General features: G+C 44.6%; 1 protein-coding gene across 1 annotated transcript in view; it reads left to right on the forward strand.

Moving 5' to 3' along the window:
* Positions 1–15,555, forward strand: part of LOC6534137 (Ig-like and fibronectin type-III domain-containing protein 2) — a 72,921-nt gene that overhangs the window by 55,923 nt on the left and 1,443 nt on the right. Inside the window, exons 6-17 of the mRNA XM_002094785.4 lie at positions 219–1,341; positions 1,919–2,132; positions 2,633–2,906; positions 4,115–4,441; positions 5,248–5,567; positions 12,109–12,262; positions 12,351–12,468; positions 12,901–13,093; positions 13,151–13,397; positions 13,574–14,252; positions 14,908–15,221; positions 15,305–15,549. Coding sequence (XP_002094821.1) covers positions 219–1,341; positions 1,919–2,132; positions 2,633–2,906; positions 4,115–4,441; positions 5,248–5,567; positions 12,109–12,262; positions 12,351–12,468; positions 12,901–13,093; positions 13,151–13,397; positions 13,574–14,252; positions 14,908–15,221; positions 15,305–15,549 — 4,208 coding nt within the window. The remainder of the gene's footprint in view (positions 1–218; positions 1,342–1,918; positions 2,133–2,632; positions 2,907–4,114; positions 4,442–5,247; positions 5,568–12,108; positions 12,263–12,350; positions 12,469–12,900; positions 13,094–13,150; positions 13,398–13,573; positions 14,253–14,907; positions 15,222–15,304; positions 15,550–15,555) is intronic.

The raw sequence follows: 15,555 nt of genomic DNA on the forward strand, positions 1-15,555 counted from the left end.
AATTTTAAGCATCTTAAAAAGTATTACTTAATTTTCACCTTTCTGTTTAAATCACTTGAATATGAATTATTTTTTCGTTATATCCATTCCAATACCTTAAAAAATGGCCTACAATCCATTGGTAAACCATAAAATGCCAGGACACTTATTTCGCCTTTTTTTAAGGATTTAATTGTTCCATGTACGCAAACTTAATTTCACGCCTTAACCCCTGACAGTTAAGGAGCTCCATTCGTCGACGGGTGGCCCGGGAAATTCCACGGACACGTCGACCGCGGAGTCGAGTGATGTGTTCCTGTTGCCGCCACCGCTGGACGCGCAGGATAATCGCAGCTTTTGGAGGCCCAGTCAAGTGCCGCCGCTGGTGACCCACGATTTCACCGAGTGCTGCGAACGGGCCAACGTGTCCACGCAATGCATGGGCTTCTGCAATGTGCATAACATCCTTGACGGCACCACCGGCATCGATCCGGAGGCCTGCGAACGGGACTTCCCCGGCATTGTGCGCTGCATGGCGGATGGCCGCAACCATGTGCCCTGCTGCGTGGACAAGCAGATTCCGGACTTGTGCCAGGACATGTGCCGCGGCGAGTACACTCCGTTCACGGACAAGTTGAAGACCCGTGTTTCCTGCGTTCAGCACACACTGAGTGGGCTGCAGTGCATCCTGAAGGGTGTGCAGCTGATACCCAGTTCGCCCACCTTCGTGACGATCGAGAATGTTAGCGAAACGAGTGTGACCATCGGCTGGACTGCGCCGGATAAGCTGGCCGATCGCGTGTCCGGCTATACCATTAATGTGACCACTCTGCACAGCTTCGATGAGGATGAGTTGAGTGGCGAGATTGTTCACCGCACGGCCTCTGATTCTCCAGAATCAATTAGTCTCTACACGGTGCCCACGAATCAGACTCAGTTGACGCTGAGCAATCTAAGTCCATTGACCATGTACGCCGTAGTGGTTACGGCCACCAATGATTTTGGCTCGAGTTTGCCCACCGAGCGGCTAAGATTTTTCACCCACATCAGCGCCTCGGCGGCGGAATCTAAAGCCGGAACTACGGACAAACAGGCAATGCCCCAACTTCCGGACACTCGACAATGTTGCGAGGACAATGGCATGACCCATCGCATGTGCCTGGACAAAATGTGCGATCCGCAGAAGACCGATCAGGCCAACTTGCCCGACTTCATGGTGTGCGCTCCCTGGTCGAATATCACTTTCAATTGTCTGGCGAATAATATTGATCATACGCCGTGTTGTCGCGCCAGGGGAATCCCATCCGCCTGCTTTCCCTTGTGTGCTGGCAAGCTGACGTCACTCGACTTCAGTTTGTTCAAGTAAGTAGAATATTTTCGTATTTGCATAATTTCAGGAAGAAATAGAGCTTTGAATAACTAAAAATGATTGATTTTTAAAATTAAACGTAAGGATTTAACAAGTAATTAATGAGCAAGTAATTGATTCATCAGTAATGTGCACATATTATGTTCAATGAGCGCAGTTTAGCCCGTTTCTCACCGAAATTCCTTATTCCAATTTGCCATTGTTTCATATATTCCATTGTATTGCTACTTCTCATAAGTACTCTCAAATTTGAATCGATAATCATCAATGAGCTTCTCATTTCGCAGTTAATCGCTTGGCAGGCCCATCCTTCCCTATTATCCATGCTTGGTAAACCCATAGGCCGTTGAGCCCTAATAACAATTCCATGCCCATGCCTATGCCTATGTCTATGCCCATGCCCATTCCTATGCCCATACCAATTTTTTCCTTTTACACAATTCCGCACCCTTATCCTTATCCAGCGCCCAAACACAATGCTACTTGCTAATGACTCCGTAGGATGAGTTTTTATGCCGAATGCCAATTACGGAGCTCTGCTCCTCTTCTCCACTCTCCGGTTATTTGCAGATGCCTGCGCTTCATGTCCGAGTACAACAGCTGTCTGTTCCAGGGCTACGGCGTACTAGCCGATCCGCCGTCAAAACTCCGGACGGTGGCCAAGACGGACAGCTTCGTGATTCTGGACTGGAACAAGCCGAAGCGCCTGGCCGACACCGTCAGCACATATCACGTCAAGTTCCGACGTCTGGGAGTGGGTGATGACTATCTGACCGTGGAGAAGGTATTACACTGGCAACTTTCGTGGAGAAACGTCGTTCTAACATCAAGAAGTTTAAAAGAGCACTTATATATTCTTTCTAAAGCAACAAATACTTTAAATAAGTATTTAAATAGAAAGAAAAGTAGTTTACAAGAAATTGTAGATGTAAAAGCGTGAATCATTTCAGAGCAGAGAGAACGAGCAACTCATATTTCTTCGACATTTTCAGCTTATAAGTTAAATAACTTAAATTTATTAGGGATCCATTAAGCCACTTAAAATAAAGTCGTATTTACAGAGCGAATTAGTTTATTTCTATCATATTAGATGGTCACTAAATTATTAACTTCAGAAAACAGTTTGAACAAAGTTTAAGAACTAAAACACAGTACTATTTAATGTTGCCTATATGACACATAAAACTCTTGATGCTAGGACTGGATTTTTCTGCAAGTGCATGCAATCTGCTGCCGCGGGGAACCATTCCATAAATGGTTTGGCTAATTCATTAAGCTTTGCAGCGCCAGCCGCCGCTGATTCTCGAGGGCCTGGAGTCGGACATCTACTACGAGTTCTACGTGGTCTCGATAAACGCGTACGGCAAGAGCGAGCCCTCCCCCCGCCTGATCACCCGTACTCTGCCGGCTGAGCCTGTCCAGCAGACAGCCACCAGATACAACATGACGACCTGCTGCCAGGCCTCCGGACTACTGCCCCAGTGTGCACCCCTCTGCTCGTACAACATTCGACTGTCCGATATAGAGCGACTGGGTCCGACTTGTCGAGCCCAAATGCGTAAGTAACAGATGGATGTTGCAGAGGGGTTTTCCTCGAACCACATGATATCGCTCCCTGGGAAAACACTAATTAGCGCGGGAATAGGCCAGTCATTGTCCTCTGGACCGTTGTTAATTTAACGAGCTCATTTTGCATTTTTAGTTCCGTATGGCGATGCAATTTGGAATATTAAGTGACGCATTTGCCCATTTGGGCATAATGAATTTTTGCACTTATGCAAATCAATTTCTAGTTAATTAAACGTATAGAACCCATGAAAACAGCCACTAGGGATGTTTGATGTTACTAAATACACGGTCATTTTGCGAAATGGTTATATCATTGAAAGCTGTTTGGCAGGAGATTGCCAGTGTTTGCCTGGGCTTATGTAATTTTAGAAGAGTTACTGTGCATCATTGTTTGGCTTCGCTTCAGTCAGAGCAAACAATGCTTGGCAGAACAGATACAAGAGCCTTGCGGGATTCTCATAACATGTAATGGTTACTTCTGATAACTAAATTCTCTTGCCTTCTTGAATAGCTAAGAGTTGATTATCTAATTATGGAAAATAATAGCACCAAACAACACCTACTGTTTTAAATAGGTTTATTAGGCGCCTTTGAGAGTATATATTGCTTAGAAATTAATTAAAGAGACATTGTGATTTATTGAGTAATATTTAAGGTATTGCCCTTAATCTTTCATAGTAGATAATCTTGTTTAATAAAAGAAAGCCCAGGTCAACATCTCCTACAAAGTGTTACATTTTAATACGTAATATCAAAGCGCTTTAAATATTGATTTATGTGCAATCAGAGCTCAGCCCCAATTTCCAAATTCCTTGTGTTCTGACATTATCTTCCTTTTATGTTTGCTCAGAAACACTCAGTGCCAAAAATATCCCCGTCATTCTCAATCAAAGAAATTGAATCTGCTCCAATGCCACCGATGAGTGGGCAGAATTGTGCCCCAATTTACCCGTCACCTAGTCAATGATAGGAAATCTTTCGGTTAATTTCCTGTAAATTGCTGCCAAGTTGCCGACTCACGACTCGGATCCTTTAAATTATCATCTCAACCGAAGTGGCAAACGGGGCAGAATTGATGAGTTCATGTCACAAATTGTTCCATAACAGAGAGCACAATGAGCCGTATCGCATCGCTGGGCGGGGAAGTTTATGCAAATGATGCCACAATATTAACCCATCTGGCACTCTAATCCTTAGCAATCCTGGCCCGCTGTGCAGCCGGAGGACGTGATCACAGTCCGTGTTGCAGTCGCCGTGGAGTCATTAACGCCTGCATGCCCCTCTGTCGCGGCGTCATGCCGCTCGCACTGACCACCAAATCGGCATCAGCAACGGCGGCTGCCGCAGCAACATCATCATCTGCAGCAGCAGCAGCAGCAGCAACATCTGCATCTGCCACAAGCAACAGCAATGCGGCAGGAGCAACATCATCATCATCATCATCGTCTGCCTCATCGGGAACGTCAAGCAATGTGCCCGATTGTTTATCATATGCCGGCAACATTCTGCAGTGTTTCGAGGAAGGTGAGTAGTTACCATGGCAGCTCTTCCTGCCATCCGTCCACATCCTGGTCTTTGTCTGTTGGCGTTGAGTGCCTAGTGCTGAGATTGGATAGCGAACTGTGACTGTCAGTGAATGCAATCAGCTCATTTGAAATTATCCCGTGCATTGCGGTCTTAATTAGGCGAGATGCATGCGAGTCACCAAAAGTCACAGATACCATCAGTCATTTTAAAATTTGCGGTCATCTTAGAATTCCAATAACATTGAATAATTGCTAGAACAACAGAGCTATATTTTCTTACTTAAAATACTACAAAAAACTATTAAGATTATTTTCATTTAAATACATCGAATCGCATTTAATGATAATATATTTTGAATGGTATTTAAATAACCATAAAATAGCTCATGTAATGAAACACTTTATAAGAGTTTTAAGGATGAATTATCCGGTTCAAAACTATGTTAGACTCAACTTTGCTCATTAAATGTGTACCCTGAGTCACTGGAGGTCACAGCTATGCAGCCCGGCAGGCAGATAAGCTGCACCACTGGCCACACCCTGTGGTGAATCCATCGGTGGGTCTTCCCTGTGGATGCTGATGCCGCTGGCCTTGCTGGGCTTGTGTTTGCAGCTAATTCTGTTTGTTTAATGGCGTGTCTGTGCACGTCGAGTATACGCACTGTTGCACGCCATTGTGCGCTAAATTATTTGGTCAATGCTTTGGGGCAACCGACCACAGCCCGTCAGACAAAACCAATATTGGCCAATTAAAGTTGTATTATAAAACAAAACAATGCTCTAACCCACAATTCGTCTATTCAGGCACACAGAATATCCCAGGACCACCGGAAGATGTGCATGCGACATTCGTGAATCAGAGCAGCGTCAGTTTGGCCTGGACGCAGCCAGATGTGGATACTAGTAGCAATAGTAGCAGCAATGGCAACGCATCGCCAGGTGACATGATAACCGGCGATGAACTGGCAGCTGGTGCCGTGGATCTTGCCAGCGCTGGAAAGGATGTGGCGAATGCTGGCGATGCCACAAGTGGGACAACTGGAACGGAGGATATTGAATTCATCGTACAATATGGCAGAGTCAATAACATGACCATGTACGAGACAGTTGCCAAATTGGAAAATGTGAGTATATATCGGTTTTGGACAATGGAACGTCTCGTCCTGCGCAAAACTTTTCCAGTGCAGAACTATTCCCCGCTTTGCTCTCCCTGCTCGTCGCACCTGTGAGTTGGCTTGGAAAAGTTTTTTTCCTCCTTTTTTTTTTTTGTTAGACAGGCTCAGAGATTCGCACACACAATGGGGCACTTCATTTGCATTGGGGACCTGCGGGCGGTCGCCTTATTACGATTTGCCTTTTGGGCCAAAATGCTGACATTATATATATTCGAGTGCCAATGGAATTGAAAAGAGCTTACAAATTGCCTTGTCTGTGCGCCGGAGGCCGGGGAGTCAGGACAATAACCGTTTCAACAACTTTCCGACCGGGGAGAACTTAAATTGCCAGCAGAGTTAATGAAGAAGTTCGGGGACAGGAAATTGCTTCCATAACAGGCAGTCACATAAGCATATATTGTGGTCGTTTGGGCATACATGGCGTATGAGCAATGTGAGAGGTTATACTAATTGTTCAATTAAGACGTCAGTTGGAAAGTGCCTATCTTGAATCTATTGTTTAATTGAATGTTGGAGCACCTGAACTCTATCTCGAAATATCTTTGAAATGATTGCATTCATTAAAGTTTTGTAACTCGTATAATTTAAATCAATTCAACTGGAGATATATCTATTAAATGAAAAAACGAGATCTTACCCCAGGCTAATTGTAAACTATATATAAATTTTGTACGTTAAATTTGTATAAAAATTACCAAACACATGGCGGATGAGTAATATGTGCAGTTAAGCCAATTATTTATTTAAATCCTTGGCCATCGGCTAAATCTCACTAAATGCATATATCGATGGCCATTGTGTCCATTGATGTCCATTGAAACGGCTAAAATCAATTCGATTTTTCCCGACTGTCCCAACGAATTTCAAGTGCATTCCTCTCTAGCCAAAATATTCAGCTTTAATTTAGTTCAATATGTATAAATATATATATATATATATATATATATACACTGGCAGATAGTTCTGGTTGGCCGCCGTCGCCGCCGCCGCCGCCGCTAATCCAATTCAGTATAATAATCTTTGAACTCTGTCCAAAAACATCGATTGAAGGGTGGTTGGCCAGGCTTAGATGTACGTAGAGCAATGGCTAAAGTTTTTGACGCCTTTTCAACGGGGGGGCGTGGCTGGGGGGACTTATGGTCGCCATATGCATTGGCAACGTGCAAAACGTGACTATAAACTGCTAAAAATTGCAGTCGATCCACTAAAAAAATACAAAAATAGATGAAGAAAACAAAGCCAAAAAAAGAAGAGTAACCAAAACCAGACAACGGACCAAAGTTGGCTCTGGCTTTGCCATTGGCACTGTTGTAATTTTCGATGTTGTTGCCATTTGTTGTTTTAGTCATTTGGTTGTTGCAATTGTTGTTGTTGCTATTGCCATTTTGTTGCATTTGTTGTTGTTGCCATTGCCATTTTGTTGCATTTGTTGCTGTAGTTATTGGCCGTTGTTGTCACACATCAACGCGCTTTGCTGGCAGCTGGGCCTGGTTGATGTTGCTGCTGCGCCGTTGTTGCTGCTGCGCTGTTGTTGCTGCTGCGCCGTTGTTGCTGCTGCTGCAGCATCAGCCATGGCCATCAACAGAGTTATTGGCCTCGAAAAACTCGCAAATGCTAAAAAATACAGCCATACGGCAACAACAAAAGCCTGGCCAGAGTTTGTCGCGTGTTGATGCGCACAGAAATGTATTTAAAGTGAGGTCGATGTTGCCGTTGTTGCTGTTGGCATTGCTGTTGCTGTTGCTGCAACTGCTGCTGCTGCTGATGCTGCCGGGGCATTGCAACCTGTCGTCGACGACCTGCCAATGATGCTCCAGCTTCGGCGTCTCCATGGGAGGTGTTGTCGTGAGTTACGCTTAGGGAACTTGAGGGAACTTAGGGTACTTGAAATCGACATAACAGGTGAAGTTAGCCAAAAAAGTAATTAACAGATTTACCTAAAAACATTTGATAAATGTAAAACATCTTACATCCTTAATCATCATCATCCAGAACAACCCGTCAAAGTTCATTTTAGAATGTATAAACTATGTGTTAACTTACTTTCTATTTATTTCGTAATCTTTCTTATTGATGTGTTTTGCACTGGTCTTCAGTGCTCATTTTTCTCTTCAAGATTCGCTGCCATTCGTTTGATTAAATATGAATGATTGATCATGAGGTGTGGGAATCACAGTTTCTATTGACAGCTGAAAATAAAAAAAATCCCCTTTGCAAGCGTGACAGTATCTTTCGTCACGTGAGCAACTCTACACCAGAAAACCAATCGATATGGAAGATACTGTGCGGTGTCAGCTTTGGTTCGATTTTTTTCTTCTTATACTCTGAGCTGTTTTTTGTTGATTGTGTTGTGGAAAATTCATTCGCCCTGTTGGCCGCTTACTTTTTCGTTTTCTGCTTTTTTTTGTAGTTTTTTGTTTTATTTTCGCTTGCTTTGGTCAGCAGTGCACGCAGCTGTTGCGGTGATGCTGTTGCTGTTGGCTTAACTTGGGGCTGGCTTCGGCTTGGCTTAAATGCTTTTCAGTTTTGCCGTTTTTGCGGTGCCCCCATCGGCATCACCATCACCATCACCATCACAATCGCATAGCCATCGCCATTGCCCGTTGGTGTCAAATGGTTTAAACGCGCCTCGCGAACCCCTTTTTGAATGGGTTATTGTATCGCATGTATATATCTATAAGTTCGTGGCTATCGGGGGAGAACTGTACCCCAGCAGCAAGCAGCCTGCAATGCGTTGACTCAGTGTGACACTTTTATGGACAAACTTAATTGCTTTTGGACGTGTCAGAAATGTGTAGAGAATGGCTCGCAAGTAAAACCTCATTGGGCGACAAACCGCTGGGCCAAGACGACTAATGGCTGGACTGGGGAAAAGTTGTGCTCAAACTAGCAATCGCAATTCCGCCATTTCGATATTTAAAGGTAATTTCGACGGCAGCCCGCTGTGTTTTTGCAACCCTTCCTGATTGAATCAGTGCCAATAATTTGGCAATTTCTATTCGTCGCCAATGCACGGCCGGCATTGTGTCACCAGCAGCATCAGCAACAAACAGTCCCACAAAAACATTATTCGGTTCTACAGGATATTACATACCATCAGGACGAGGGATGGCTGCGGCGGTGTGGGGGAATTGGGGGAATCAGCAGAACGGAAATAAAAGGTTTTCCTCCACAGTCGCTGCTTTTCAAATGATTCCACTGTTGACTCCGGCCGAAAACGAACGTAACTTTTGTGATGATTTTTAGTGCCGCCGCTCTGCGTTAGTTGGAGTTGGACTTTTATTCCTATTTGTGTTTTTGTTTGTGTTTGCCAAACACACGGCCATAAAAAACTTTTTAATATAGCCGGCAACACTGCAAAGTAAGGAAAATAGGGAAAAAAACGTTGGGAAGGGACTGACCACGATGCCAAAAATTAGACACATTAAATATTCTGATACAGCTGTGAAGGAGCCAAAGGGGTTTGGGCCACGGCGATTATGTGCTTTGTCACTGCAGTCGACTTCGGGCCAAGACAACTGGTAAATGAGCGACGAGGGACCTAGTTTTATGGCCGGAATGTGACTCCCGTTCGGGGGAAGGACTTTAGATACAGCAGATAGACACTCGAAGCAAAAGTGTACATTGTTTGGAATAGGATATGATTTTATTTTTTAAACCATATTAAATCAAGGGAGACCATTTTTCAAGCTTCCTACAATAATCATCCAAAAAAAAAAACACACAGTTCTAAATTGTGTAGGCACTTTGCTGCATAATGATCTTTATTGAAGAGAACTATACTGATTTACTAATGACCAATTCATATACTTCCTTTTTGGAGCATATGATATAATAAAAAGAGTTAGCTTTAATTTTGAAATGTCACCCCGAAAAACAGTAGCATATTTGAGTCCGTGTAAACGTAATAGGGATCTCTAATTTAGCATTTAATTTCTGTAAGTGCACTAGCTTAGTACCGAAGGACATCGCGCCATGCATTTTGAGCAGCTATTCGCTCAAGTAGTTGCTGGGGGGGGACTCACCTTCATTTCTGGAAGGTAACCCCATTAATTATTCAGTTAGGACCAGCTCGTCATGCCAATTGTGGCACATTTAAGTTGCGGTTAATGTAATTACGGAAGGGGACTGAAAAAGCAAAGCAAAATCGCGACACACACAGGACACACGCCGAACTAAAAGTCCTTTGGCTGCTATTAGTGTTGCCCTTTTTTTTTCTTTTTTGTAAGGGCCGTAAGGGCTGTCGAGAGCATAATAAATCGTTTTTCCCTTCTTTGCCTTGACAATCTTTTTCGGCTTTGAATTTAATGCGTTTTAGATAAGTTTCTAATGGAAGGAAATTAGTATTGAGCCAGGCAATTTATTCTCTCGGGCAGTGGTCACTAAATTCTAGTTAGTTTATCGCAGACTACCTGTGTCAAATGGATGTCTGAATGTCTGTATCTCTGGCTTTAACCCCTACTCAGCTTCCCTGTTTCGGACGGGCTGTAAGGTTAAAATGGGTCCATTGCTCTGCATTTCATATTTGACACAAGTTGTCACAAGCAGGGCAGGCCAAAGCAAACCCCGCTGAAATTGAGATTTACGACTTGACCCGGGCATGGCCAAAAAAAAAACAAACAAACAAATACAGAAAATAAAACAAAAACCTCTAACCATAAGCGAGATGAAGCTGCATACATATTTAGTGAGGTTGGCCAAACTGGCTCCACGAACAGATGTCCAACATCGCTCTGACATTGACTTACATACTCAAAATGACTCGTTACGCCGGATAAGCTCATCGTGTGCGCTTCTAACAGCCGCTGCTCTTGGGGGCGGCTGCTCGCGTTGGGGGCGTGGCACTGAAATCAAATAATTTTAGCGCATTGCCAGCACTAAGTGGCTAAAATAACAAACTCTGCTCTGGTGCCCGATGACGCTGATGGTGATGATGCCGCCACGGCTGCTGCTGCCAAGCTGCTGATAAAAACAAGTTAATGCTGCTGCCCCCCCCCACAGAAGTGACTTTGCTTTAAAAACAAACAGCGCTAGGCCATAAAACGAGATAAATTACTTAACGCGCCGCATTTTTTCGCACTGGCCACGCGGCCAAAAATGCAATTAAAGGCCAAAAACCGCACCGCGACTGCGACATCTGCAGGAGATTAAAAAACGAAAGAGACTGAAACAACACAACAGCAGCAGCAACAGCAGCAACATCAGCAACAGCAGCAGCAACAACGCAGCAGCAACATTAATTCAGCAGCAACATCAGGCAGCCAAGCGATGCGGTGTGTAAATGATTGAGATGGGTTTGAGATTGTAGGGTATGCAGAGATTAGGAAGTTACGATTTTAATAATGCTTTGTAAAAAAAAGTTACATGTCTGTGCGGATAAAGAGCCATTCTACATATGACAATAATGACAATGAAACTACTTGATTTATGTAATTCTTCAAATGCATTTGTATATTAATAATATTTTATATTTCATTAAAATACATTTATAATTGCTAGCTTAATTAATAAAATTAATCTTCTTGATTATTCCAACATAATTTTGAGGATTCCCCTGTAATACTTTCCATCCCAATCCATGTGCCACAAAATTCCCACAGAGCAGCGCATCCATCTGCCCCCAAAGCTGTAACACCAACAGATTACGCTAACGATTTTTAATGTGGATTTGCGCGAAGTGGGGTTTTTGGGAGTGGGGTCACGTCGAGCGATGGGTGGGGGTATACTCCATGCATAGACCAGAGTCCGAGATAGAGCTGTCAATTTCGAGGATGGCTTTTGAAACAAAATAGCGCCAGTGCGGACATGGTACTGGAACTAGAACTGGACCTGAATCACAGATAGCGAGATAGGGGCAGGCAGTAAAGCCCGATGAGTTGAATGACTGCGACAATGGCACACTGCGAATGACTGTGATGATGATGCAGCTGGTTGGACTGGACGTTGGGATGTTGGGAACAGGGTGTGGTGTTGGTGTCATTTTGTGGGCTAAATACCACAAATTGCGCTGCGTGGCAGCAATTACAAAAAGTACTAATCATGCCGACATGTCTTTCAGCGAAACCAAGCCAAACCACAGCCACGAGCAGACGACAGCAGTGCAGACTGGACAAATTTTTTATTCGTTTAAAGGGAAATGGTGGACCCTCAATGGGGGAAGTAGATTTTTGGGGGCTAATTGGAAAATTAAAGCACCATGTGTGGGGTATATGGCTGAATTGAGATTTAATACCGATCATTTTACGTTTATTATGGACTAAACATATCATATTAAACTTGGGGGAGTAATATTATACTCCGCAACTTTTTGTTTATTTTTTGAATTTCGACTAATCGAATGCTCTCTATGTGCTAGGGTATTTCCGAGGTCGACCCCCCTTTGCGCACGATTCTTGAGCTCACTTTATTCATTGCAATTTTCACACATTTTTTTCTCGTTCTCGTTAACGTCTCGTCGTCGTCGGCTGCTCACATGCAATTATACACTTAGGAATTGACCACCAATGAGACGAGTATCGATTTGACCAATTTGGATGCGAATGCCTTGTACCGAATTACGGTTGTGACGCGCGGAAAATTTGGCACATCGCTGCCGGCATCCATGCTCTTGCTGAATACAACTGACCAAGAACGGACCGGCGAAGGTGAGTTGGCCAACTCAGCTCCCAAATTTGTTGACTTAATTGTTGTGTGGTCTCCTTTTCTATTTGTGTGTGTGTGTGTGCCCTGCAGCCTGGGGAGCCCCCTCACCGCCCCACTCGCTGACGGTGGTGGCCCACAGCGCCACCTGGATGCAGCTCACCTGGCAGCCGCCCGAGTACGCCCATCCGCACGAGAGGATTACCTACAGGTGAGCAAAGGGGTCACGTCTTAAGTAGCCACTGTTAAAAAATTGGCGGGGATTTAGAAAAAGTTTTAAATGGTTTAATTGTTACATACAAAGTGTAAGAAATGTTTGTGTTTTATATCTACAATTTACAACTTTTGTTTTTAAACTAGTAAAACATGTTTTTGTCTTTTGTGGCAGATTTTTAATAGAAAATGTTTAATAACTTGAATGCCTTATTTTGTAAATATTTAAATTGGAATGGTAATGGATGAAATCGTATGAAAAAATTTAATTTTATTTTTGAATCATTTATTTAAAAGGTGATAAATCTTTAAAATTATTTAAAGGCCATTAAAGTGCGCTGGTGTCGGTTTTAAAAACCAATTTGCAGTCTTTACTCCGCTTTAGTCTGGATCTAAGAACCCTCCTCCCCTTTTTTTGTTTCTCCTGCAGAGTTTACCACAAGGCCATGAGGGCCGAGCAATTCATAAAGATTGAAACGAAGCTGGCCTGGCTGAGGATGAACAACCTGAAGCCGAGCTCCCAGCATGTGCTCTACGTGGAGGCTGTGGGTGAGCGTGGCGATTCCCTGCCCTCGGAGACGCTGGTGGCCTGGACGGATCCCGCTCTGCCCGCCTTCGTGGATGTGAGTGCTCGCCTCAGGCTTTATTTTTCGGTTAACTGAGGTGTACTTCACTTGCAGCCCCCCACTGTGCATCCGGCGGACAACATACCGGAGGGCGGTTCCATGACCATTCTCTGTCTGGCCTTCGGCAACCCGGCTCCAACCATCTCGCTCTACGTGGGTGGACATCTGGTGCGGCAGGACGCCTCGCGGCACATGGTCACGGTCATTCACAACGTGTCGGCCGACATGGAGCACGTCTCTTGCTATGCGGACAACGGCTACGGAGTGCCCATGCAGGCCACCAGGAGGGTTAACATATGCTGTAAGTAATGCAATGAGGGTTAATTCGCTTAGCTGCCTTATAGTGTCAAGTGTCCTTCATAATGAAACGCATTTAAATCGCTTAGGTAAAAATAAATAAATTTGATAAATGCGGCTTGGTGTATTTTAAAGTTATAAATAAGACTTCTAACTTAAATATTAAACTTTTTCCTGCAGATCCTCCAAAAATCCAGGCTGCTGGCATCACCGTGGCCAACATTGGCGATGAGATCGAACTGCGGTGTACCGTGGACTCCAAGCCGGCGCCCAAGACAATTTTCTGGAGGGAGAAAGATGGAAGGGTGCCCGTTATAAATGGCGGAAACTATTTCATTTCCGTGAAAGCCAACGAATCCCGACCCTCGATTTATACGATGTCGTTAAGGATCAGCAAGCTGCAGGCCAACGATGTCGGCGATTATTTCTGCCATGCGGATAATCCCTTCGGAGCCACCACCACTCCGGTATCGGTGCGTATACGCAATACGCCAGCGCTCAATCACAACGTATCCGAATGCTGTGCGGCGCAAAATGTTTCGATGGCATGTCGCAGTGCCTGCAGCTATTATGTGGACTTCGATGCGATTGCTGATCGACCTGAGTGCATTGTGGACTTTGATAAGCTGATGCGATGTGCCGCCGATGGCTCGGATCACAGATCCTGCTGTGCGGATGAGCATGTGCCCCGAAAGTGCCTCAATTGGTGCCGCGGCGAATCCGTTCGATCCAAGGAGATCTGCAGCCTGCAGTACGCCCGGACAATTGTCGGTTGCTTTGAGAAGAACCGCGATCGATTGCCTGGACCACCGGAGAATATTGTGGTCAGCGTGGTATCCGACAGCGAAGTTAATATCAGGTTAGTAAAAGCCTTCATTCGTTTCATTCACTGAAAAAGTAAATATACCCAAAACCTTTCAAGAAGAAACTTATTTGGAATTTAAACAATACTTTCACATTATTTTCGTTATTATTAAGCAGAGAGTTTCGTTTTGCGCCTTTGGGCCACAAATGTAGTACAATCTATTTTTGTCCACTGTCCCACCTAAACAAAGTTTAACCGAGCATAAGCCATTTGGCTTTAAGCCCTCAAACTATGTGGGACACGTTCCAACCCCACGGCTAAGCTCTTAAACACTTTTGTCCGAAGCGGAAGTAGACTCATCCATTTAGCGCACCAAACCCAATACATTCATTATCCTTCTCTTCGCCACACATCCACTCATGTGTCTCTGCATGTATGTATGTATGTATGAACGCAAAGGACTTGTGTGTGGACTGGGCCACTAATAGACCGCAAATCCATTAAAGCTGAGATTTTTTATCTCACTTTAATACACTCGGTCAACGTCAAAGGTTGATGAGGGCTGCGGACCATTGAAACTGAACTGAACTCAACCTGGTGCCGCATTAAATTTATTAAAATTCCAGACAAGTTTTGTGTGCGCCTGCAACAATATTACCGAGCACTCATAATGCGGCGCCGTCGCTCTATGAAAACTATTTCATTACAGATGGGATGCGCCGACAAAGAATCCAAATGCCGTTGACGGTTATAGAATATTTTACCACGAGGCCGCCATACTGCCGCCAACGTCGTCGAGTTCGAGTTCGGGATCCCCATCCTCGGATTCAGGCTCCTCGATGGAGAATCCCGGCATGGATACCCTGGCCGCCATGAATAATGCAACAAGTATGGGCAACAGCAACAACGCGATGGCTGCTCTCGAGATACGACGCATCGACGTAAAGGACACAACAATAAGCATTAATGGCCTCAAGAAGGATGTGCTCTACGAGTTGGTGGTGAAGGCTGGCAATAGCTACGGTGAGTGGGTTATTTTACCTGAAAGGCCAAAAAGTAGATTTCGAGTACTGGGCGAGGTTTTAATTTGCCGACTTGTCTTGCAGGTGCCAGCGTGCTCACAGATCCGATAAGGTTCACCCTCGGCGAGCACCATGTGACCTCGGCCACCAGCAGCTACTCAAGTGCCGTGGGCACCATCAGTGGCATTGTGGCCAGCATTTTGGCCATTCTCCTGGCGGCGGCGGCCATTGTGTTCTATCGCCGACAGCGCTCCAGCTACGGAAAATCAGCCAACGGCAATGTGGCCTTCGAGAATCCCACCTACACCAGGGGCCTCGAACAGGTGCAGGTGTGT

The sequence above is a fragment of the Drosophila yakuba genome, chromosome 3L (genome assembly GCF_016746365.2).
Source record: "Drosophila yakuba strain Tai18E2 chromosome 3L, Prin_Dyak_Tai18E2_2.1, whole genome shotgun sequence".
Classification (NCBI taxonomy): domain Eukaryota; kingdom Metazoa; phylum Arthropoda; class Insecta; order Diptera; family Drosophilidae; genus Drosophila; species Drosophila yakuba.